The 25,128-nt window shown below is 37.1% G+C and overlaps 1 protein-coding gene across 1 annotated transcript; it reads right to left on the minus strand.

Annotated features, from left to right (window-relative positions):
* Window positions 1-913: 913 nt before the first annotated feature.
* LOC126728760 (secreted RxLR effector protein 161-like) lies at window positions 914-1,342 on the minus strand. Its single transcript, XM_050434543.1, has one exon. It carries the CDS (start codon window positions 1,340-1,342, stop codon window positions 914-916), a length of 429 nt encoding a protein of 142 aa, XP_050290500.1.
* Window positions 1,343-25,128: the final 23,786 nt, after the last annotated feature.

The raw sequence follows: 25,128 nt of genomic DNA on the forward strand, positions 1-25,128 counted from the left end.
CATGCTTGCAATCATATTTAAAGCATTTTTGATCTTTTTGCTTTTCATTTTCTTTGCATATTTTTATTTAAGCAAATCATGCATGGGCATATAAGAGAGAGAAAAGAAATACCCAATGATGGTAAGCATTTGAAGTTCCAATTTTGCTATGCTAAAGCACGCAAATGTCATTGACACTGCACTTTTGCTATGCCAAAGCATACAAGTGTCATATTATGATTGGCGGGCAACAGTGGTGAGATGGTTATTTATGCCTTTATCTTAGGAGTTTTTAGTCCTACCCGTCAAAACGAGTGATACAAGTGTTAAGTACAAGAGATAACTTAATCTAACTCATCACAAACAAGAGCCACAAAGCTCACTTGCTTAGTTGTGCATAGAGATGCTCATCTAAGCTACAAAAGATACAAAGTTTAGAAAATTTTGTTTCAATGGCTATCCAAGGTACACAAGTACCAATGTACACAAAACACACACTGTTTTTGTATTTTTCTGATTTTTCAATTTTTTTTATATGAAAAACAAAACAAAACTAAAAAATAACCAACAAAAACATGTTAAACAAAGCAAAATATAAAAACTAGATGCAAATGCATGAGGAAGGAAGAAAAAAAGAAGAAGATCATCCCATTGAGATAACACCAATGTTTTGACGAAGGAATTCGAAGCATTTACTGTCATGAGGTTTGGTAAACAGGTCAACCTTCTGATCATCGGTATGAATAAACTAAAGAGTGAGAGTACCATCTTCGACAAGCTCCCTAATGAAGTGATGTCGAATTTCTATGTGTTTGGTTCTAGAATGTTGAACTGGATTCTTAGAGATGTTAATGGCACTAGTATTGTCACAATAGATAGTGAGATGCTCTTGAAAAATACCATAATCATGGAGGAGTTTTTGCATCCATAGGAGTTAGGTGCAACAGCTACTGGCAGCAATGTACTCAGCTTTCGTAGTAGATAATGAGATGGAGTTCTGCTTTTTACTCATCCAAGAGACAAGATTATTACCCACATAGAAACAATCCCTTGAAGTACTCTTTCTATCATCAGCATTCCCAGCCCAATCAGCATCAAAGTACCCAGCTAAGACATCATTTATGTCCTTGCTGTACCACACACCAAACTCAGCAGTAGTTTTGACATACTTTATGATTCTTTTTAAAGCATTCATATGGGACTCTTTGGGATTAGCCTGATATCTAGCACACACTCCAACACTGTAACTAATGTCAGGTTTACTAGTAGTAAGGTAAAGAAGACTACCTATCATGCTTCTATATAGAGATGGATCAACACTTTTACCTAACAAGTCAACAGTGAGTTTTACATTTGGGCTCATAGGGGTTCTAACAAAACTAGCAGACTCTAAATCAAACTTTTTCACAAGATTCTTAGCATATTTAGATTGAGACAAGAATATACCTGAATCTTGTTGACGAATCTACAACCCAAGGAAGTGAGTCAGCTCTCCAATCATGCTCATCTCTAACTCGACCTGTATGAGTTTTGAGAAACCATGAGCAAGTTCATCCTTAGTTGATCCAAAGATGATGTCGTCAACATAGACTTGAGCAACTATCAGCTCGCCATCTTCTCTTTTGATGAAGAGAGTCTGATCAGGCTTTCCTCTTGTGAACCCATGTGACACCAAGTATTGTGTAAGCCGATCATACCAAGCTATGGGGGCTTGCTTTAACCTATAAAGTGCCTTTTTGAGGTACAGTACATGATCCAGAAAGTGTGGATCAATGAATCCTTTTGGTTGAACCACATAGACATCTTCTTTGAGCAGCCCATTTAAGAAAGCAGTCTTTACATCCATCTGATAGAGCTTGAACTTCAATTTGCAAGCCAAAGCAAGGAGAATTCTAATGGACTCCATACAAGCAACTAGAGCAAATGTTTCATTATAGTCTACTCCTTCCATTTGTGAGTATCATTGAGCTACAAGCCGAGCCTTGTTGCAAATCACATTGCCCTCCTCATCAGTCTTATTGCAGAATATCCACTTTGTACCGATGATGTGTTCACCCTTCGGTCTAGGTACAAAGGTCCAGACGTCATTCCTCTAAAACTGAAGCAGTTCATCATGCATTGCTTCAACCTAACTTTCATCTTGAAGAGCTTCTTCAACTTTAGTGGGTTCAACTTGTGACAGATAATAAGAATAAGACACAAAGTTAGCAACACATTTATCAACTATACGTTTCCTTAATGTGAGTTCATTCAAGTTTCCCACAATATCTTCTAGAGGATGATTTAGCTTAATCCTGGAGGAAGGTCTTTTTTCCTCATGGGATTTAGAATCTGGTGAAGTGGTTATATTTGTAGAATCTTCCACAATACTAGGAGTACCGAGAGTACTAGGAGATGCAGGTTCTTGTTCAACAATTTCTTGAACTTCCCTAGGCTCAAGAGGAAGAATTTCTTTAGTGAGTTCCTTAATGCCTTTTTCAGAACCGGAATCTGAAGACTCATCAATAACAACATTCACTGTCTCCATTACCTTCATGGTTCTTTTGTTGTATACCCGATAAGCCTTCCTTGTAGAGGAATAACCAGAAATATTCCTTCATCACTTCAGGAATCAAACTTTCCCACATTCTCCCTATCCTTTAGGATGAAACAAGTACTTCCAAAGATCCTAAAATACTTCACATTAGGCTTCCTTCCTTTCCATAACTCATATGGAGTCTTCTTGGTACCGGGTCTAAAATACACGCTATTAACCGTATGACACGCAGTGTTAACGGCTTCTCCCCACAAGTTTCTAGCCACATCCTTATTGTGTAGCATGGCTCTAGCCATCTCCTAAATAATCCTGTTCTTTCTTTCTACTACACTATTCTGCTGATGAGTAATAGGAGCAGAGAATTCTTGTTCTCGAATTCTTTACCATGGTCACTTTGAATTTGATCAATTTTTAAGCTCTTTTCATTATGCAATATTGTGCACAAAGCTTCAATGTGCTCAAGAGCATCAGACTTGGATCGTACGAGAATGGCCCAAGTGTACCTAGTGAAGTCATCTATCATAACCATGATGTATCTTTTACCACCAAGAGACTCAGTTCTAGTTGGACTCATAAGATCCAGATGTAGAAGCTCCAATGGTCTAGATGTAGCTGAAGAGCCAAGATGCTTAGCTTTTGTCTGTTTTCCAAGCTGGCACGGTCCACATACCACATTGCTCATTCTGCTAAGCTTTGGTATCCCTAAAACTGACTCATGCTTAGATACAATAGAAATATGTTTGTAGCTAGCATGTCCCATTCGTTGATGCTATAGATCTTTATTTGGCAAACGAATGCTATTACACACAATATCAACATCAGGAACCAATCCATAACAGTTGTCAAGAGTGCAAACACCACTTATGAGTTTCTTTCTAGACTCATTCATGATAAGACACTTTCTCTTGGAGAATAGCACTATGAAGTCTTGATCACATATCTGACTTATACTCAGCAGGTTCACCTTTAGACCTTCTACATATAGAACGTTTGCAATGTTTGGCAGTCCATGTAGAGAGATGATTCCCTTTCCTTTAATTTATGATTTGCTCCCATCACCAAAAGTGACATCGCCACCTTTCTTAGACTCGAAAACCTTGAAGAGAGATCGGTCTCTAGTCATGTGTCTTGAGCAACTGCTGTCAAGGTACCACAAACACGTGTCCATCACCTTAAATGTGGACTTCATCATAAAACACACTTCATGCTTAGATGACAAATCAGTAGGAATGGTACTTTCTTTCAACTGCCTTATATGAGCTAAGCCTTTAACTTTCACTCCTCTCAGACGAACTCCTTTGCACATTTTCATTCTGAGACAGTTTAGTTTCTTCTTAGCCAAAATGAGATCTTTTCCAATAGTCATCATAAGAGAATTCAAATAACTTTTAAACTTGTATTTTCTAAGACACTCAAACAAATAGAGATTAGAAAAACAAGATGTATTTGATAGCAATGATCTCTTTAAGCTGGTTACAGCCATGACAACAGGGGTTAATGGATCAAACACAGCTAAGATTAAACCTAATTAGAGTGTGCCCGCTCTGATACCACTTGATAGGCCAAAAACGAATTGACCCCCTGTGATAAATTATCCAATTAATTTAGCCAAGTGAATTAATTAAGTTAATTAACATGTAAACGTGTGGTAGCATAAACAAATCACCAATAAACTAATTATGCAGTGGAAAAAAAATAACATAGTGATTTATTCACGAATGGAGAAAACCTAACAACAAAAACTCCATCGGATGATTTTCAAGTCACCACTCCCGAAACTCCACTATTATTACAACAAGTGGTTACAAGTAAAGGAATCCCAAGTACCTTACCAACCTACAGTTGAACCCTTATCCCAATACCAAATTGGACTTGTTCTGTAGAGACAGTTCCCTCTTTTGATGCACGGCTCCTAAGTACGTGACTAACCAATTGCGTAGATCCCAGTACGCAACTTTAATCACCAACTAAGAAGGTTGTTGGCTTCAAAGTTCTTCAGTTCATCCACACGATGAAGATGCAGAAGATGCTTGGTCACAAAACCTTATGTTACACATACACAACTACTTCTTCAAGAGAAAGAGATGAACTAGGGTAAGAACTTCGTCTCCGATCACAATTTGCTTGAACAGAGTTTGCTCAATGTTTATGCAACTTGTGTACTGTTTGACAGCCCTAAAAACAATCCTTTTATATGTCTAGGGTTAAGAGAAAAGAAGGCCCAAAGACACATTCATAGATTCCAAGAAAATCAAATCAGAATTCTGAAATTCTTAAACCTCGACAGATAGGAGGTGTCGAGAAGCTATGGAGCAAGTGTTAAGCACACAGGCTGAATAGCTTCCTTAAACCTTGACACATGCTAGCTGTCGAGCTTTAGTAACTCTGCACTTTCAGCTTGTTTTCTTGGATAGACTTGAAGGCTTCAACATTTGATCTTGAAATATGGTTTCTTGAAATATGGTTTCTTGAAATATGGTTTCTTGAAATATGGTTTCTTGAAGTATTTAAACACATCCTAAATCTAGCCAATTACAAGTAAAGTGCGTTTTGTCAAAGGATTAGCCAATTACATAAAATATTGACATATGTTCCTAACAAGTGAAACACATATTTCCTAGCAGCTTTGTTTTAAAATGAAAATTTGCTTTGGATGTTGGCCACTTGTGGCAAAAATATCATGCTTTTAGGAAATATTTTCATATGTTCATGCATTTTTTAACATATATGCGTATTGTGTGCACTCTAAGTGTTCGATTAAATGTCCAAATGGAATTTTGTTGTTGTTTTGGTCTCCGATGAGTACCAAACTTTGGGGATCACCATAATTATTCATTTTTATCATATTTTGATCATTGATGGTGTGTTTTATGCACTTTTCCCCATGAGTGCTTATTCATGCATTGGTCATGCATCTCACATGCACAGTAGATACACCTTGCTGCACACGCTCTAACACTCATGCTAGTTAAGTCTTTTTAGACCTTTTAGTACACATAACATGTTCTTGTGTCTATGTTATGCCAAGGTTTATATCATGTTCCATCATCCTTAGCATGTCATGTTCTTTATGCTTTGTAGCATTTTTTTTAAGATGTTCTTTTGTCTTTCGGTTGAGTTTCATTTTCTCATTCTTCTTGCACCCCTCATGCATCTTGACCTTGTTCATATCTTCTTTTCTTTCCCTCCTTCCTCTTGATTCATTTGTCTATTCATGACAAAAAGGGGGAGAGTATATCAGAGAGTATATCGGTGTGTTTCTTCATTTTATGACTTATGTGCATATTCTTAGGGGGAGAAATTCTACCTCGTGCACATTCGTAGGGGGAGAAATCCATAGGGGAGATGCATATATCAAAGGGGGAGAAGACATTCTGTTATGAGAAAACCTTGTTTTACCTTATGTTTGTTTTCTCAGTGTTTTATGGTGCTTTGTGTTCTATGCTTTATTGCTCTCATTGCATCGTGTTTATGTGTTGAACATGCATACATCCTCATGCTTGTTCAGATGATCATTTGCTTTACTATGTGGTCATTGTAGTCATTTCTTTATGACTGTTTTGGTGTATGATCAAGTTGCTTATATGTTTCACATCATGTTTATTTGATCGCAATTTACTTGTTACATTATACTTGTCTTTTTATTACTTGCTTTACCTTGAGGGTCTAATGTGTTTTGTGCAAGTGTTTCAAGTTACAAGTATATATGTTCCAAGTTCATCACAGTTCCTAAGATTCATGATAGGGGGAGTGATATGATAGGGGGAGAAAGAGAGAAAGAGCTTTGTGCTACATTAACTATGTTTGCTTTGCTCATAGTTCGTGATTATGCTTAGCTATTTAAAATATTATGTTATGTTTACCTTATTGCTTTGTAGCATCTTTTTGTACTCTTAAGATATTGCCAATGTCTTAAGTACCTCACTCTTGTGCCCTAGTAGGATCTTGTTCCTAGATGCATATACTTCATGTATTTTGCATTGGTCGAGTGTTGGACATGCAATTGATCCGTGGGATTACTCTTTATTGCATTGCGTATCCGGATGAGCATTTACTTGCTAAATGTTCATTGTAGTCATTCTTCAATGACTGATCCTGTTTGATTAAATTATGCTTACATGTTCTATTATGTTCACTAACTTGATCAAATTTTACTTGCTCATATACATACCATGTATTCAACTTGTCATAAGCTTAATGAAAGTTTTGTTTGTGTGCAAGCGTTTCAAGTTACAGGTATATACGTGCAAGTGCTTCCTAGTTTCTAGATTAGGTGTGAGTGAGTTTTGCCACTGTTCCCAAACTCAAGTTTAAGTCTAGAGTCTGTTTTAGGGGTTTTGTCATGGAATAGCCAAAGTCGAAGGTTGTAAAGTTGTGATTTACAACTATGTGTTTTGTAGGCTTTAATTCCATGCCAAATTTGATTGTAATTTTAATCAATCTTTTGTACCCTATATTTATTGTGAGATTTGATTGTAAAGGTTGTGTGATAGAGAGAAAGTGTGTGAAGACTCAAGCTATTGAAGATTGAAGAGGTTTTCACGGGTATCTCGCGACTTAGCATCCCGTGAAGTAATTCATGTGCCCTGCACATGAATGGAATGCGAAAATTCAGTATAGATGGAGACAGCTGTGTCTTGCGAGTATCTTGCAGGTAAGGCATTCCCGCGAGACACCTACGAGACATTCTGTTTTACCAGACTGTGCTATCTGATACACACTTTTTATACCTACACTATATATACCCACATTACCCATAAATGTAAAGGAGTGTTTCTGAGAGAAAACCCTAGCCAAACACCTTGAGAGTTAGAGATTGTTATACCTACAATTCTCTACACAATAGCTTGTGGATTTTCCTTAACTCCTACCTCTCCATTTCCATACCATTGAGGGGTTGATAGCCCAAACACTTATCACACCATTTCAAAATGTCAAATGATCATTTGGTGCTGCTGGGAAGCATTGGAAGAAGCCAAGGATGGAAAATGCAACATGGAGCTTGTTGCGGGATCGGAGAGCTAGAGAAGACACGGTTTCGAGAAGCCTTGTTGGAGTAGGAGCTTGGAGGGCTTAGGTATAGCGGGTAGATTAGGCTTTGAAGGTCTCTTGTTAACCCATGTATCATAAATGATTGTCTAGTAGATTGATTACCGCTTGGAGGGCGGTGGAGAGATTTTTCGCCGAGTTCTTTAGTTTCCTCTTCAATAACACATCGGCGTGTTATCTTGTGTTTGCATTCTCTCTTCCCTTACTCTTGTGCTTTACTTTTAATGTTTGTTGCTCATGTTTATGTACTAGAGTAGTATCGGTTTATTGCACTTCATTTACTCTTGTTTCCACACTTAGATAAGTTAAAGTAAAAGCAATCTAGCCGTAATTTTAATTGGGGGCTAAACAGCTCTTGTGTTTTTAACACATTTTCGAGCTTTCATAAGGTTTACCATTGTTCCCAAATTCACGTTTAAGTCTAGAGTTTGTTTTAGGGGTTTTGTCATGGAATAGCCAAAGGGGGAGATTGTAAAGTTGTTATCTACAACTATTTTGTGTTGACTTTAATTTCGTGCCAAATTTGATTTTAATTCTATTCAATCATGTTTGCCCTGTATTTTATGTGAGATTTAATTGTAAGGGTTGTGTGTAAGAGAGAGTGTGAAGACTCAAGTTCTTATTGAAGACCAAGTGGATTTTGCGAGAAGATTCATAAGAAGCTATCTCGTGAAGTGAGCCACGTGCAGAGCACATGATTGGAATGTGAAAAGTCATGATAGTTGGTTTTCGTGAGTAATTCGTGGGTAAGGCCTTCCCTAGAAATACCCGCAAAATGTTATGTTTTGCTATTTTGGCATATCTGCTTCACCATTTTTCACCCACACTATATATACCCTTATTACCGACATAATCTAAGGAATGATTTTCAGAGAGAAAACCCTAGAAATTATCCTTGAGAGTTAGAGATTGTTACACCCACAATCATCTACACAATCCTTTGTGGTTTTCCTCTACTTCTACCTCCCCATATCCATATCCTTGAAAGGTTGATAGCCCAAACACTTACCACACTCAATCTGAGTGAAAAGTGAGGTTTTGGTGCTGCTAGGAATCATTGGAAAAAGCCAACCGTTGGCAGATGCAATCGGGTTGAATTGCAGGATCTAGGAAAGCTAGACAAGACACGGTTCCGAGAAACCTTGTTGGAGTAGAAGCTTGGAGAGCTTAGCTGCATCGGGTAGATTAGGCTTGGAGGGTCTCTTGCTATTCATGTATCCCAACTAATTATCTAGTGGATCGATTTACCGCTTGAAGGGCGGCAGAGAGGTTTTTCGTTGAGTTCTTCTGTTTCCTTTTGAATAACACGTCTCGGTGTTATCTTGTGTTTGCATCCTTCTTCCCTACTCTTTAAGCATTCATTTTATTGTTGGTATTTGATGAATATGGCTTAGAGTAGTTTTATCGGTTGTTTACGCACATTTACTCTTATTCTGCACTTAGTTTAAGTTAGAGTAAAAGCAACCAACCCGTAATTTTTAATTGGGGGTCTAAATAAGCTGTTGTGTTTTTACACAAATTCGAGCTTTCAGTAAACTCCATTAAAATAGAAAAGCAAATTTGCAGTGAGAAGGAATATGGGAGACATTTGAATAGCAAGGCAAGTTAGTAGTGAGAAGGAATATGAGAGACATTTGGGCCTACTAGCTATGGTGGGGTGTAACCAGTAGGCAGCTTTATGAATTTTTTTTATGGTGTTCATTAAAAAATTTAATAAAGCAATAACTTGAATATGTACTATAATTGTGAGTCGAGTCACTAAGAAGAGTAAAATTGTTGTGACTTCAAAGCCAAAAGGAATATAACTAACATCACCAACAAAGAGAATTTACAACCACAATATTTTTCTTGTTATCATTTTCTAGGGCAAAATAAAATTAGAGATTATTTTTATTGCATAGGTTGAACGAACTACAAATTTGAATGTTTAGCAATTTTTATTTTTTTATTTTATAGTTGGCTTTTTGTTGAATAATTAGATCAGTTGTTGTTGTTTGATTTTATCTTGCTTTTGTTTGGTTTATGTTTGTTGTTATTTGGGCTAATATTTATTGTTGTTATTTAATCTTTTTAAAAAAAAAATTTATAGAAGAGATTAAGGATTATGTTTGGGGGCAGAATTAATTTCGGAGTAATGCTATGTCCACAATATTTTTACAATAAATCTTATGCAAAAAGCTGTTATTGATGGGTAAAAAAATAATATAAGTATTTAGCCCAAATTAGAATTAGTAACAGCTTACCATCTTAGATTTATTGTAAAATTATTGTGAAAATGTTGTGAGCAATATTCTTATTTTTGTTAAACCCAACTTTTTGTAATTCTTAAATCAGGGTGTTCAAGCAGGTAGGGAGTTTTTTTTATCAAAGCCATCACTCAATCTTTCCTGATTTATGGAATGAGATTTTTTTTTTCTTTTACTAGAAAGCTTTCTAGGCGCCACACAAGGATGATGAAGAGCTTTTGGTGAGGGCTAATGATTTGAGGAGAAGAAACTTCACTAGTTAAATTAGACCAAATTGTGCATGGATTACAGGGGGATATGAGATTTTGTGATTTCATTGTTTCAACCTAGCAATGCTAGCAAAGCAGGGATGACCGCTACTTAAAAAAAAAGTCAAATTCTCCTCTTTTAGATTCTCATATTCCTCGATATGGTAATTTTATTTGATGAGAGAGAAACTTCCCCGTTTTACCATTAGAGACCCTCTCCTTCTCTCTTTTCTTTTCTCCCCTGCTCCTCTCTTTACTTTTTCATTGTACCCTCAAAACCCATTGCTTAACTTTTTGACAAGCCGAAGCTCTAACCTTGTGTGGCCTGGATCAATGTGCATGATGCACCCAACAGTTTTTCCAAAAAGTGCGTCAATTTCCATTTAACACGCATGTATTCCATGTGGTGTGGTCTGAGAATCTCTGCTCTATTTCCATGTCAAATGAGAATGAAAGCCCTTTGAAATCTACAAATGCATAAATCATCCATAAAGATATCCCAGCAATAGGACTGCAAATACCCAAACCAATCATCCACAAAATCAAATCAACCTTTTCTTGCTTATTGGAGAGGAAAAAAAAATAAAATCAAATTGCTATACAGTTGGAGTTGGCAAGCCAATTGTCCAGAAAAGAAAGAAGCAAAAGAAAAAACTAAGAAAATTAAATAAATAAATAAAAACCGTTGAACCCAAAAAAAAAAAAAAAAATACTATTGAAGCTGTCATCCAAACTTAGGGAAAAAAAAAAAAAAACCACAATTGTTTGCTAAAAAAAACAGGAACCCACTCTCATTACACTTCTTGTTGGGATTTGTGGAGCCTAGTTGTGTTTGATCCGGATGATGACCCAACTCTAAATAATGTTGCGTGGATTTTAATGGGAGATTTTCTGAGGCTTAGTCCATGGAGTGGAGGCTTGGGCTAATAGGCCCAAGCCATAGCACTCATGAACAAGCCTCTTGGGGGTCCAAGGGCAACGCTCATGGACAAGCCTCTTGGGTGAAAACCTTTTGGCCCGTTTTGTAGCCCATTGTGAATCTTGTGTGCACGATATAGAAACCGTTGTTTTGGTGATTAGGTTTTCTTGATGTAATTTTTGAGAGAGAAAAATTGTACTGCCATACTTTGCATTTTTTCCTTGATAATAGTGAAATCCCTGCAACTCCGTGAACGTAGGCAAATTGCTGAACTATGTAAATATTGTCTTGTGCGTGTGATTGTTTTTTTTTATTTGCGTGTGTTTTCTCTATCTTTCATTTCTTAATTCCTTACCCTTCTATCAAAATAACAAAACCTTTGCCAAAAAAAAAAAAAAAAAAACCAGTTTTCTTCATCTCTCTCACGATCTCTCTTTTCCCTTTTTTTTTTTTTTTCTCTAATCGGTGATGTTGGATTTTCTTTCATTAATAAATCTAGGTTTAATGTTTGGGTTTATGATTTTCTTTGAGAGAGAAAGATGAGATGAGAAGTAATGGAGGTGAAGAGAGATGAAGAAATTTGAAAGTGAAGAAATAAGGGAGAAGAAGAAAAGGGTGGTTGGGTTTGAGTTATGGCGCTAATGCCTTGTGAGGGAGAGAGGACTGAGAAATAGATCAGGGGTGGTTGGGTTTGGAGTTATGGGTCTGCTGGGTTTCGATAGGTTGAAGAAAAGGGTTGAGAAAGAAAAAAGAGGCAAGTCTGATGAGAAAAGGAGAAGAGAGAGATGACTTTTTCTGATCAAAGTGAGTCCCACGTGTTTCGAAATATTTACAATAGTTCCATTCAGTAGCATTGTTTGAAACAGGAAAACTGGTCTCAGGTGATTTCAAAAATCAGTGTTTAAAAACCATATTTTCAACAATATAACTCAAACATACCAAGTAGGTTGAAAGTTTTTAAGAATTTAAAACACTACTTTATTTATTTTAATACTCTATTTTATAATACATCCAACATCAAAGGTTTTATTTATTTTGACCGGTACTGCAAGTTTTCTTTAGTCTTGATGTAGTTGTTGCTACTCAAACTACTGCCACTGGTCAATCCCTTCATCTCCTAATCCTACTTGGAACACCATGACGATGTGGCTGTGATTTGGTGTTGCACGCGGGCCACTGGTAAAGCTGAGATCCTTCATATTCATTTTCATTTTTTGATGGGGTTTTGAATTTGGATATCTTGTAGCTAATTTTGTTGCGAATGTAGCACTTTCAAAAAGCCAAAAGCAATCTTGGTCAAGAAAAATAGAAACCATCAAAGAGAGGATACGCATCACGTGTAAATATTAGTGTAAAATTTAAATATTATTTAAATTCATTGAAAAATACATACCTCTTGTCCTGAGCAATACCCCTCTTCACACTTCAAAGTTTTCCACAATCATCGAAATTGAAAATGAATTTAATATGGAAGTTGGGTAATAAGTGTTGTGTTTTCGGTTAACCGCTTTGTTGTGGTTGATTTATCAGATTGTACCTTAAGTGGATAAAACAATTTGAAAACCAATAGGAAAGTGGTCCTATTATGTAGGCAATGTTTTAGTGGAAGTCATAAATATATTTTTACTAAGTTGTCCTTCAGTTTTTTCTCTACTTAAATTTAGGAGTATTGGTATATTTTTGAACCCACAAAATGTCTGGTCCAAACAAGTGCAGCCCCTTAAATAGTAGTATACATAATAAAATAATATAACAAACAAAATAAATAATAATCACAACCATCAACACATTAAAATACTATTTTTTAATACCACACATTAAAAAATTAAAAAAAAATTCAAGTTCTAAGCTACAATGAGTTGCTATCCATAGCAACTCACTGTAGCTGATACTCAATTTTTTTTTTAGCTTACCTCCTTTGCTGTACAATAGAGCTACTATCTATTGATTGCTAAATTGACTTTTTAGTTAATTTAGGAACCTTATTGGGATGCTCTTAGAATGTTTATATCCGGTTTTTTTTTTTTTTTTTTAATATTATTATTATTATTAACTAGCAAAAACAACTTTACATTACCACTTTTTTAAAAAATAATTCGATAGTTATAGCACAAGTGTGGGGTTTTATGAAAAAGAAAACCAAAAACCGCTACGAGTAAACTGGTTCTTGTATCTGAAGAAAAATAAGAAAAAAAAAAAAAACAACTAAAATAAAATGGTACAAACTTCTTACACTTGCACTGAAATTAGATTGGGGAAAATCTCAGATCAATGGATGAAAATAAAATAAAAGATAAACTTCTATTGGATGATATAATTTTAAAACTTAAATAGCAACTTTTAGCATTTAGCATTTCAAAAAGTCATTTTATTAATTTTAACTACTCATTTTACAATATACCTAACACAAGGTGATCCTTGAAGGAGATTGTGAGATCCTTATCAAAGCACTTCAGAGTAACAGCCACTCATTGGCACAATTTGGATACCTAGCAGAGGATGTTAAATACCTTGCCTCAAAGTTTCAAAGCTATAATCTATCCCACGTACGTAGGCAATGTAATCCCGTTGCTCACACTTTAGCAAAAAGAGTGATTTTGAACTCTCATTTGTTAGTTTGGATGGAAGATGTTCCACCAGACGTTCTATCTGTATTACAGGCTGATTTAGAAGGCCTTTCTTAATAAAATGCAGAGCCTTTTTCTAAAAAAAAAAAGGTTCTATTTTTTTACCATTTCGTTTAAAATAATATAAACTACTCATTAAAATAATAAAAAAACAACTACAAAAACCACCTTTTCCACCATAAGCATTAAAATAATATATATATATATATATATATATATATATATATTTAAGATTAGAGCTACAGTAAGCTTTCAAAGATGAAAGTTCACTGTAGCTTAGTTGCTATTTTTTTTTTTTTTTTAATAAGTTTAGCACGTTTGTTGTAGCTTGCTTTTTGGTGCTTTTTACAAATTTGATATTAAAATTTAGCATTTATAGCATTTAGCATTCTTAATGAGAATGCTCTTATAGAATGTAAGTTCCTATTGATACAACATAACCGATTGCCTCTTTTGAATTTTAGAGTCCTTGATTGAAATACCAAAATGCAATTGCGCATACTAAGAGCATTTGCAATGGAAAATTGTATCCTATCCTATTTTACTATCTCAAAAAACTACTTTATCAATTATACCATATCATTCTACAACACACCCAACATCCTAATTTTTATTTTCCTATTCTACTCATTAAAATAATATGTATTACCCACTAAAATAATATAATATATTCCAATACAACTCTCCCTTTCTCTTTTCCCCCATTTCTCTTCCACTTTATCAATTAAAATATATTATAATTTTTACAATTGTACTACAGTGCCATCCTACATTTAGGATGGCACTATAGCGCAATTGCAAAAAAATTTGCAATTCTGGCATTTTACAAGTCCGATTGCCAACAGCTTTCTGTGCCTTGATTGTACTTTTCCCCTACATTTCACTGTAGCACAATTGCAAAAAAATTTGCAATTCTGGTATTTTACAAGTCCAGTTGCCAACAACTTTTTCTATCTTGATTGTACTTTCCCCCTACATTTCCCATTTGCAATTGCCAATGGGAATGCTCTAATGAAACCTTATCCCCAATCGTCTCTATTGACTGACTTTAAGGGGCTATTTGGATGCAAAAAATGGTCAATAATCACTAATCACTTATCACTGAAAATATCCTAACTTCCTAATGTGGCATGTTTGGCCCTTGTTTCCAACTTCTAATAACTCAAAAAATTTTACTTTTTGTGGGACCCACGGATTGACTTGGTGCAGCTTTTACTTCTTCTTCTTATTACTTTTTTTTTTTCCTTCTTCAACCCCCAATACCCAAACTCACCGAACCTAGGAGCTTCTTATTTATTTATTTTCCTTAAACCCCCAATACCCACAACAACCACTCACCAAACTCAGGAACTTCTTATTTCTTTATTTTTTTTTCCTTCAACCCCCAATCAAGGTTTTCAAACCAGACTGGACCGGGAGGTCGGACCATTAAAACCGAGAACCAGGATGAAAACTGGTTTTTTAAGCATAAAGAACCGAATTTTTTGTTAATTCCATGAACCCCTAAAACTGGGGTTGGACTACACGAACTAGTGGCAAGAACCGTGAACCCCCTAGGTATTTTGTTTTTTTTATAAAAACAACTTAACACAATTTTATTCTACTTAATTAAATTATCCATCTCTTACAAGGAATAAAAAAAAAAATTGTAATTAAAATCCTTCCAAGATATTCAACTTTACTTCAAAAATTAATCATAAATTTTAATGTTTTCATAGTTATTATTTTATTTTATTAACTTTCTTATTTAATTATTAAATATATGCTTGAAAATAATTAAATTTCCCTCACATATATAGATATATTGTCGATTTTGTTAGTTTTATAAATTTAATATCTATATTTAGGCTTTAATTAATTATGACATTATCACGATTCGACCCCGGTTCGACCTCGGTTTGACCTCAAAAACCTTGAACCTCTCCCTTTTACGGTTCAATGAATGGTCAAGGTCTGAAAACCTTGCCCCCAATACCCACAACAACCACTTCAATTCTAAGCTTGAAGTACAAACCCATAAAATTCATTAGCATCCTCGACAAGCCCATCTCCGATCTAAAACAAATACTATTTGGTGCTCACTTTAGACAACTACAATTTTTTCCATTGATGAGAAGAAAGCTTTGTGCTTGAGAATGGCTAAAACCAATGACTGAAACAAATACCAGAAACAACTTTGGTTGTGGTGACCAAGGACTTGGTGAATTTAATGGAAGATGTTTCAACTAAAGAAGCAATAGATGTGGGGGGGAAAAAATCCAGATCTGAACTTGCAATGGGTGTAAAGAAAGGAGGAGGAGCAAATGTGATAAATGAAAGAAAGAGAAGTGAAAAAACTTTTGGTGTTTGATGTGACAACACAAAACATTGGGTCCCATAGATTCCATTTAATTACTAAATTGGCATGTAACTCATAACTCAGGTATCTAAAAACACCTAAAACTTGTTTCTAGTTTCCATAACTCATTACTCACTTTGGTGAGAATTGAGCGATGAAAACAAAATTTGAAAACACATCCAAACAAGCTATTGCTCCGTGGGACCCACTATTTTTGAGTGATGAGTGATGAAAATAGAGTGATGGGTGATGGAAACACCAAAATCCAAACAGCCCCTAATTTTCTGATACTGTATCAGTTTGAAAAGTGGGCAAGTGGCTTGACTTTTCATTGAAGAATACCATCATCTCATTATTGACCAAAATTTTGTAAGAAAATAACAAAAAATAAATGATAAAAATATTTATCTTTTTCCATGATCCTAATTCCTGAATCCAGTAGGTGTGAGCAAGAAACTGATCATATGACAATGGGCATGCCTTCCTTTAGTGTCTCCAATTTGCAATCTCCTTGCTCCCACTGATCCTTTTCCTACTCATTTTCGTTAATAGTTTAGAAGTTAATTAAAGATGAAAGAAAACTTATTTTTCAAATAAAAAATGTTTCTAATTTAGGGGGAAAAGTAAAATGTTTCCTAACTGATGATGCTCGAATCATTAGTAGAGATGTTCATCCAGACTGGAGTCGTCCACGCAACTAATCTTAGTCCTGAGACAACTTGAAAAGAAAGTATGGTCATTGGTGTGGTGCCTGCCACAGAGCCTCCGATGCCAAAGTAAGAATAGATAGAGTTTGAAGAAAGTAATATTGATGTGCTAGGAAATTTTGTAGTGTAAATGTACCTTTTTGTCGGGTTTTATCAACGGACATATATAGGCGCCCTCTTTTTAGCCGTTGGTTTTGCTTTAATGGTGGAATTATTGCCGAAGTTGTAACACCTATGTGGGGTGTTAAATGGACAGAATGATCTTCCAACGGTACGAAAGATCATTATCTTTTGTAACGCCTCGTCCTAACTGAAGGACGATGGTTGAGTCTTTGTCAGGCAGTTCTTCTTGGGCTAGGCTAGTTTCAGCGTCGTCCTTGTCTATCGTCCTTCTTGGGTGGACGAGTATTTTTTTGGGAGCATCAGCTGCCCCCCTATTCCAAGATCTTCCATAATTTGGACGGTCTAAGGAATATGAGGGTTTTTTTTTTTTTTTTTGAAAAGTTTTCTAATGCTTGGGTTATGTTCTCCGCATTAATGGTTTTATGGCGGCATGGCACACATCATGGCCACGTGTCCTTTTCTGATCGGTGAGTAGTTCTTGTTTCCAGTGAATGCCTTTTCAGTTTTTCCCGCATTTTTCAAGGAAAACTTTTTAACTCTTTGCCTTTCCTTTTTCATCTTTTCACTTTCCTTTTGCGTTTGATTTTTCTGACTTCTAGCCTTTCTCTCCACTCTCTCTGCATATGATTTCTTTGAATTCACTGTTGCTGCTGCATATTTTGCTCCCAACCTTTTGGTTTTCCTCCTTATTTCCAGGTACGTTTGCCTATTTATACGCTCTTTCTCTTTTTGGCTGTACTATATTCTTCTCTTTCGCATTCTTATTTTCCTTTTTGGGATTGCGTATCTTTCCTTTAATGGTGGATTAAACTGAATTTAGGCATATTTCTCCCTTCATTTCCTTTCTTTTTGCTCGCTTAGGGGGTTGTTAGATTCTTCTGGAAACCAATACCCACAAATTGGGGGTTTCGTTGTAGGGGGTAGTAGCCTTGATTTAGCGTTAGGTGACCTGTATCCTTTGTTGCATCAATCTTTGTCTTGGTTTAAATAAGTTCGTGGGGTCCTTAGGAGGGAAAATATGGGATCTGAGTTGGGATCGAGTGGTCAAGAGAGGGGTTCGTCTTCTAGTGTTGTTGCAGACGAGGCTGTCAAGGACATAGCTACCTCCGTTCCTCCTCCTTTGTCTATTCTTCCTTCTACTTCTGCAACTCCTCGTCCCTTTCATGCCCTCAAGGAAAAGTGTACCTTGAAGGCGGATGTCTTTAATAAGTTTAGGGATAGGTTTCAGTTTCCTGATGAAACTAGGGCTAGTCTTCCCAGGAAGGGCAAAAAGGCTTATGCCTTTGACCATGGTGATTTGGACGATGTAAATTCATTTAAAGAATTTTATCGTCTTTTTGATTGGGACGATGTACATCCATTTAAGAAATCTTATCGTCTTCTTGATTGGGACGATGTACATCCATTTAAGGAATCTTATCATCTTTCTGATTTGGGTAACCATTTTGGTATTTTGAGGAAGAAATAATTAGGGTGCATGAATTGCTAGATAATACTTGGGAAATGCTGAATAACAACTTACGAAATTCTGAATAATCACTTATTACATAACTTGTATTAGAAAGCACGAAATCAAATTATGTTAACTGCTTACAATCAGGCTATGATTCCTTTTTGTAATACCTCTTTAGATGTTCGACATTCCATAGACGAGGTAGCCTTTTTCCTTCTAAGTCTTCTAGGTGGTAGCTTCCCTATCGTGAATAGTGGACGACTCTGTAGGGTCCTTCCCAGGTTGGATCTAGTTTGCCTTGTGTTGGATCTTTTGTTGTAGGAGTCACTTTCCGAAGGATGATATCCCCGATGCTGAATTTTTTCAATTTCACTCTCTGATTGTAGTATTTGGCTATCTTTTGCTGGTACTTGGCCATTCTTTGGAAGGCTTGGTCTTTGACTTCGTCCAAAAAATCCAGGTTTAGTTTCAATTGATTGTCATTGCTTTGTTCGTCAAAGAACTCCCTCCTGAGGCTAGTGAGCACTACTTCGACTAGGATGACTGCTTTTGTGCCATACATTAGGTTGAATGGTGTTTCTCCTATTGGTGTTCGTGCCGTCATCCTGTAAACCCATAAGACACTTGGTAATTCTTCGGGCCATGCTCCCTTTGCCCCCACTAACCGGGACTTGATAATCTTGAGCAAGGTTCAGTTGGTTACTTCTGTCTGTCCATTGGCTTGAGGATGTCCTGGTGATAAGTACTTGTTTTTGATACCTAGGCTCGAGCAAAATGACCTAAACCCATAACTATCGAACTAATGACCATTGTTTGAGATAATCGTCCTTGGTATCCCAAACCTGCAAACAATATTTTTCCATACAAAATTTTGTACCTTTGCCTCTGTGATCATTGCAAGAGCTTCCGCTTCGACCCACTTCGTGAAATAGTCAATTACGACAAGTAGGAACTTCATTTGTCTCTTTCCCTGTGGTAGAGGGCCCATAATGTCGATCCCCCACTATGCAAACGACCAAGGCGAGGAAATGGTCATCATTTTTTCCCTTGGGACTCGTTGAACATTCCCATACCTTTGGCAATTGTCACACCTTTTCACGAAATTTGCTGCATCTTGCTACATCGTGGGCTAGAAGTAACCTGCCCTCGTGATCTTCCTGACAAGGGACTTTGACCCCATGTGATCTCTGCAAACTCCCCCATGTACCTCCTTCAAGACATATCTGGCCTCTTCCTCTTCTATACATCTCAAGTAGGGCTGAGAGAAGCCTCTTTTGTAAAGCTCATCATTTAGTATTGTAAACCGAGCAGCTCGCTTTTTGATCTTCTTGGCTTCTTCAGGGTTTGGTGGTAATCATCCATCTCTAAGGAACGACAAAATTGGACTCGTCCATCCCGAGTGGGTGTACACAGATAAAGTTTGAAGCTCTTTGATGCTAGGGGAGTTTTGTTATTCCAGCCTCCAATCATTTATCTTGTCTCGGTCAACTGCTGATGCACTCTGTGCTACTTCGTTAGCTTCTGCATTCTGATCCCGTGGGATCTGAACAAACTTTGCATGATGAAAGTTGCTTACCAGCTGATTCGTCAATTTGAGGTATTTCTGCATTCTTGTCTCTTTTGCTTCAAAATCTCCTCTGACTTGCCCTATAATGAGCTGTGAGTCGCTCTTAAGCACGATATTTTCAGCTCCAAGTGCCCGAGCTATTCTTAGCCCTGTTAACAAGGCCTCATACTTCGCTTCGTTATTAGTTGTAGGGAATTTGAGCTGGACCCCATACTTGAGAACATCCTCTTTAGGGGAGGTGATAACAACACCCGCTCCGCCTCCTTTCTAAGTGGACGATCCATCAGTATTGATCATCCAAAGGTCTTCTTGGTCGCCTGCATTCTCGAGGATGGTGAATTCTACTATGAAATCAGTCAATGCCTGAGCTTTTACGGCCATCCGTGGACGGTATTCTATATCAAACTGGCTAAGTTCGATGGCCCATTGTATCATTCGTCTTGCGGCCACAGGTTTGTTCATCGCTTTTTTGATGGGTTGGTCCGTCATTACTATGATAGGATTAGCTTGGAAGTATGGATGAAGTTTCTTGAAGCCACTATTAGGGTGAAGGTGATCTTTCTTTGTGTGAATATCGCGCCTCAGCACCCTGGAAGGCCTGGCTAACATAGTACACAGGGATTTATACCTTATTTTCTTCTTTGATCAAAGTTGCACTGACTACTATGACAAATACTGCCAAGTATAAGAATAAGTCTTCGCCTTCTTTGGACGGACTCAAGAGTGGGGGATTGCTCAAGTAGCACTTCAATTCTTGAAATGCTGTTTAGCATTCCTCCGTCCAAACAAATGCTTTCTTCAAGGTCTTGAAGAAAGGGAGGCATTTGTTTGTTTCCTTGGAGACAAACCTGTTAAGGGTTGCCACTCTTCCTGTGAGTGATTGTACTTCTTTGATCGTCTTTGGTGAGGACATCTCGAGGATACCCCTCACTTTTTTGGGATTTGCTTCAATTCCTCTTCACGACACCATAAACCCAAGGAATTTCCTTAAGGAAACTCTGAAAGCACATTTGGACGGGTTTCACTTCATGTTGTACTGTCTAAGTGTGTTAAACATCTCTTTGAGGTCGTCTAGGTGATCCTCTTCCTCTTTACTCTTAACAAGCATATCATCAACGTATACCTCCACATTTCTCCCAATCTGTTTTTTGAACATCTGGTTTACCAATCTTTGATATGTGGCCCCCACATTCTTCAATCCAAAGGGCATGACCCTGTAGCAATAGAGTTCTTGAGTAGTGACGAAAACAGTTTTTTCTTGATCTTCCTCGGCCATCTGTATCTGGTTATACCCAGAAAATGCGTCTATGAAAGTGAGAAGTTTATGTCCGGCGATAGAATTTACCAATTGATCAATTCTGGGTAAGGGGAAACTGTCCTTCGGGCAGACTTTGTTTAGATCTGTGAAATCGACAAATATTCTCCACTTCCCGTTTGCCTTTTTGACCATGACAACGTTGGTCAACCACTCAGGATAGTAGACTTCTCGAATAAAATTTACAGCAAGCAGCTTATTTACTTCGTCCATTATTGCTTTGTTTCATTCAGGGGCAAAGACTCTTCTTCTCTACTGGACGGGCTTCTTCTCTGGGTCTACATTTAGACGGTGCTAGATGATGTTTACTAGGATCCCTGGCATATCCTCGTGGCTCCAAGCAAATAAGTCGAGGTTATCTTTCAGGAAGTTGATGATCCTTTCCTTTGTCTTTAGACATAGATTCGTCCACACTTGGTCGTCTTCGTCGGACTTCCCTTAACCAACTCTATCGTTTCTAGCTTCTCGATGATCTCTAGTGTTTTTTCTTTGATTATCCACGTGTGGTTCTCTTTTGAGGCCAGGACGGCCTGGTAACACTCCCTTGCCAACACTTGGTCTCCTTTTATCTCTCTAACCCCCTGTTTTATTGGAAATTTTACCTTCAAACAGTATTTGGAAGTAGCAGCTTTCCAGTGGTTGAGGGTAGGTCGTCCTATGATCACTTTGTAAAACAAGGGTGAATCTACCACCAGAAAATTGTGTTTGTTGGTTACCTGGAGGGGGTATGAATCGGCCGTGACTGTGAACGTCACTATTCCATGGGGGTACACCTTATCTCCACTAAAACTGATGAGGGATGACTCGAAAGGATGAAGCATTTTAGGGTCTACTTTTAATTGCTGGAAGGCGGAAAGGTAGATAATGTTAGTCGAGCTCCCATTGTCTACCAGAACTCTCCTTGTATTGAACCCCTCGATCATGACCATAATGACCAGTGGGTCATAATGAGATTGCTTTACTCCCCTGGCATCTTCTTCTGAGAAGTACAAGTCTTGGTTTGTCCGTCTTTGTTTTAGGGGAGGTAGGTTGTGAACACTGTTTTCTTGCCTTTGGTGCAACTTTCTGAGGGACTTGAACGATCCCCTTTGGTTGGTCCCCTCGTGATAATTTTTATCTCCCCTAATGCACTTTGTGGATGAGGTGGTGGGTGATCTTCATCTCTTTGGGAACTTCTATGTTGATCCTTCTTACCGTATTTGTTGGAATCCCCCTTTTTCACATACTACTGTAGTTTCCCTTTCCGTATGAGTTCTTCTATCTGTTCCTTCAGATCCCTGCAATCCTCTGTGTAAGGCCCGTGGTCTTCGTGAAAATGGCAGTATTTCCTCTTGTCACGCACACTAGGTGATTAGTGGAGTGGCTTGGGCCATTTAAGAGATGGCTTGTCTTTTATTTCCGTCAAAATTTGGTCAACAGGCATCACCGTGAACTTCATTGGATGAGGGTTCTTGTCCTCTCTTCATCTATTTCCTTCGTCATTCCATCGGTCAACATGATCTCTTTTTTGTCCTCTTCGATTGTCCTCTTTTTCCTTCTTCTTTTCCTTGGTTTTTTCTACTCCATTTATGGTTGCTAGAGCGTCTTCAGCGTTCATAAACTTTTGTGCCTTCAATAGCGCCTCTGCCATCGTCTTGGGGGGATTTTTAGCCAAGGAAACCACAAAATCTTTGGACTTTAATCATGCCTTAAAGGTCGTAAGTTGCACCTTATTGTCTGACTTATCCACCTCCAACATTCCTCGTATGAAGCGCGTCACATAGGATTTTAAAGTTACCTTTTCACCTTGTTTGATTGTGAGCAAATGATCAGTTGTCCTTTTCGGGCGTTGTCTGCCAACAAAATGATGAACAAATGAGCTGCTTAGTTGTTCGAAGTTATCAATGGATGACGTTGGTAGCTTGGTGAACCATTCCCTGGCTGCTCCTTTGAGGGTAGTGGGAAAGGAACGGCACAGAATCTCACCAGGAGGTTGTTGAAGACCCAAGGTCATCTTGAATGTGTTTAGATGGTCCAACAGGGTACCGGGCACTCCTGGACTGCTACGGTAAAGGGTGAATCCGTCTTTCTAACAATTCTGTCCAAACTTTGATTCGTCTTTCCCTTGATAGTTTTCTTTAGCTCGTCCATCTCCTTCCTCATCTCCCTAAGGAAATCTGAATTTGCTTTTTCTGGAGTGTTGATTCACCCTTTGATCATCATCCTTGTTGATGTCCGTGTGGTTATCTTCTTGCTGCAGCCGCTGCCTCATCTCCTGGTTTTGCCTGGTAAGTTCCTCCTTAGTGGCTGCTAGTGATTGAATTTGTAGGGCCAATGCCGTAGGATCTGGGTTAGTGCTGGACTCTATTTGAACTTATAATTTGGAATGGAACTGTGTTCTTGAACTGGGTGCTCAAGAATTGTTCCCCACAGACGATGCCAAACTGATGATGCCTGGATTGTCAGTAGAGATGTTCGTCTAGACGAGAGTCGTCCACGTAGCTAATCTTAATTGTGAGACAACTTGAAAAGAAAGTATGGTCACCGGTGTGGTGCCTGCCACAGAGTCTCCGATGCCAAAATTAGAATAGCTAGAGTTTAAAGAAAGTAATATTGATGTGCTAGGAAATTTTGTAGTGTAAATGTACCTTTTTGTCAGGTTTTATCAATGGACATATATAGGCGCTCTCTTCTTAGCCGTTGGTTTTGCTTTAATGGTGGAATCATTGCCGAAGTTGTAACGCCCATGTGCGGTGTTAAATGGAAAAAATTATCTTCCAACGGTATGGAAGATCATTATCTTTTGTAATGCCTCGTCCTAACTGAAAGACGATGGTTGAGTCTTTGTCACGCAGTTCTTCCTAGGTTGGGCTGGTTTTGGCATCGTCCTTGTCTATCGTCTTTCTTGGGTGGACAAGTATATTTTCGGGACCATCACTAACAAATGAATATCTTACTAAAAAAAATTATTAAATAAAACAAATAGAAAAATAAAATCAAAATTTTTAGAGATGAGATAATATATAAACTTTATTCATTAAGTGGTCATCCACAACATTATTAATAATTGTTGAATACATGCATGTACATTTTCATTACTAATTAGATTACATATTTATAGGGGTTAAAATGTAATGCTTCCAAACGCTTTTAGAACATTTGTTAACAAGTTATTATAGGAAAATTTTGATACTACTTTGATAAGAAATAGAAAAGCGGTCAATTTATTTTTCTTTTTCTATAAAAAAGTTTTAAAATATATCACAAACCAATATCCTTAAGACATTTCTTAATGTAAATCCATGTATATAAGAATGTAACTTTCATCCATTTATGTATGTAAGACCGTCCATTTATTAATGTAGTTTCATGCATGTAGAACAAAAAAGCATTTTAATTTAATTAAAAATCTAAAAATTTTAAAAAGAAAAAAAAAAGTTAAAATATTATTTTTAGAACATTCAAATATTGCGAAAAAAAATTATTGATAAAATTTTATTCTATAATGTGCTCTTGTGATTAGGTGCAACCCATCATGTATGTAACTTATGATACCATCAAAAACTGTCTCATAAGATAAGTTTTACAAGCAATTAAATGCTGCTATTACTCACGTAACTTTTACTAAAAAAATATCCAATTTTTTATTTTTATTTTCCATATTATCAAATTGAAAATAAATAAATAAAAGACTCAGGTAACTTTCAGACCGGACTCTCTCCAATGTAATAGCAGAAGACTTTTCGGCTCACGGAAAGGGCGCTGGTCCTGGTCGAAACGTTCACTTCTGTCTCCATCCGTTGGAAGCTTGCGCTGTTGGTCGACTAAGATTTTCCCACCGTAGGATTTGGGATATTGAAATTTCAACCAACTCTTTTGTCCTTAAGAGAGTAGGCAAAGCAAGACCAAAGAAAATTTGGAGTTTTTCTGATAATACAAATAAATTCACAATTTTCCCTAAAACCCTCTTGCAAGGTAGTGACCGTAGTCACTTTCACGTAAACAGTAAGTTTTTCATTCATGAATCACAAAATGTGTGGAA

The sequence above is a fragment of the Quercus robur genome, chromosome 5 (genome assembly GCF_932294415.1).
Source record: "Quercus robur chromosome 5, dhQueRobu3.1, whole genome shotgun sequence".
NCBI classification, from domain to species: Eukaryota; Viridiplantae; Streptophyta; class Magnoliopsida; order Fagales; family Fagaceae; genus Quercus; species Quercus robur.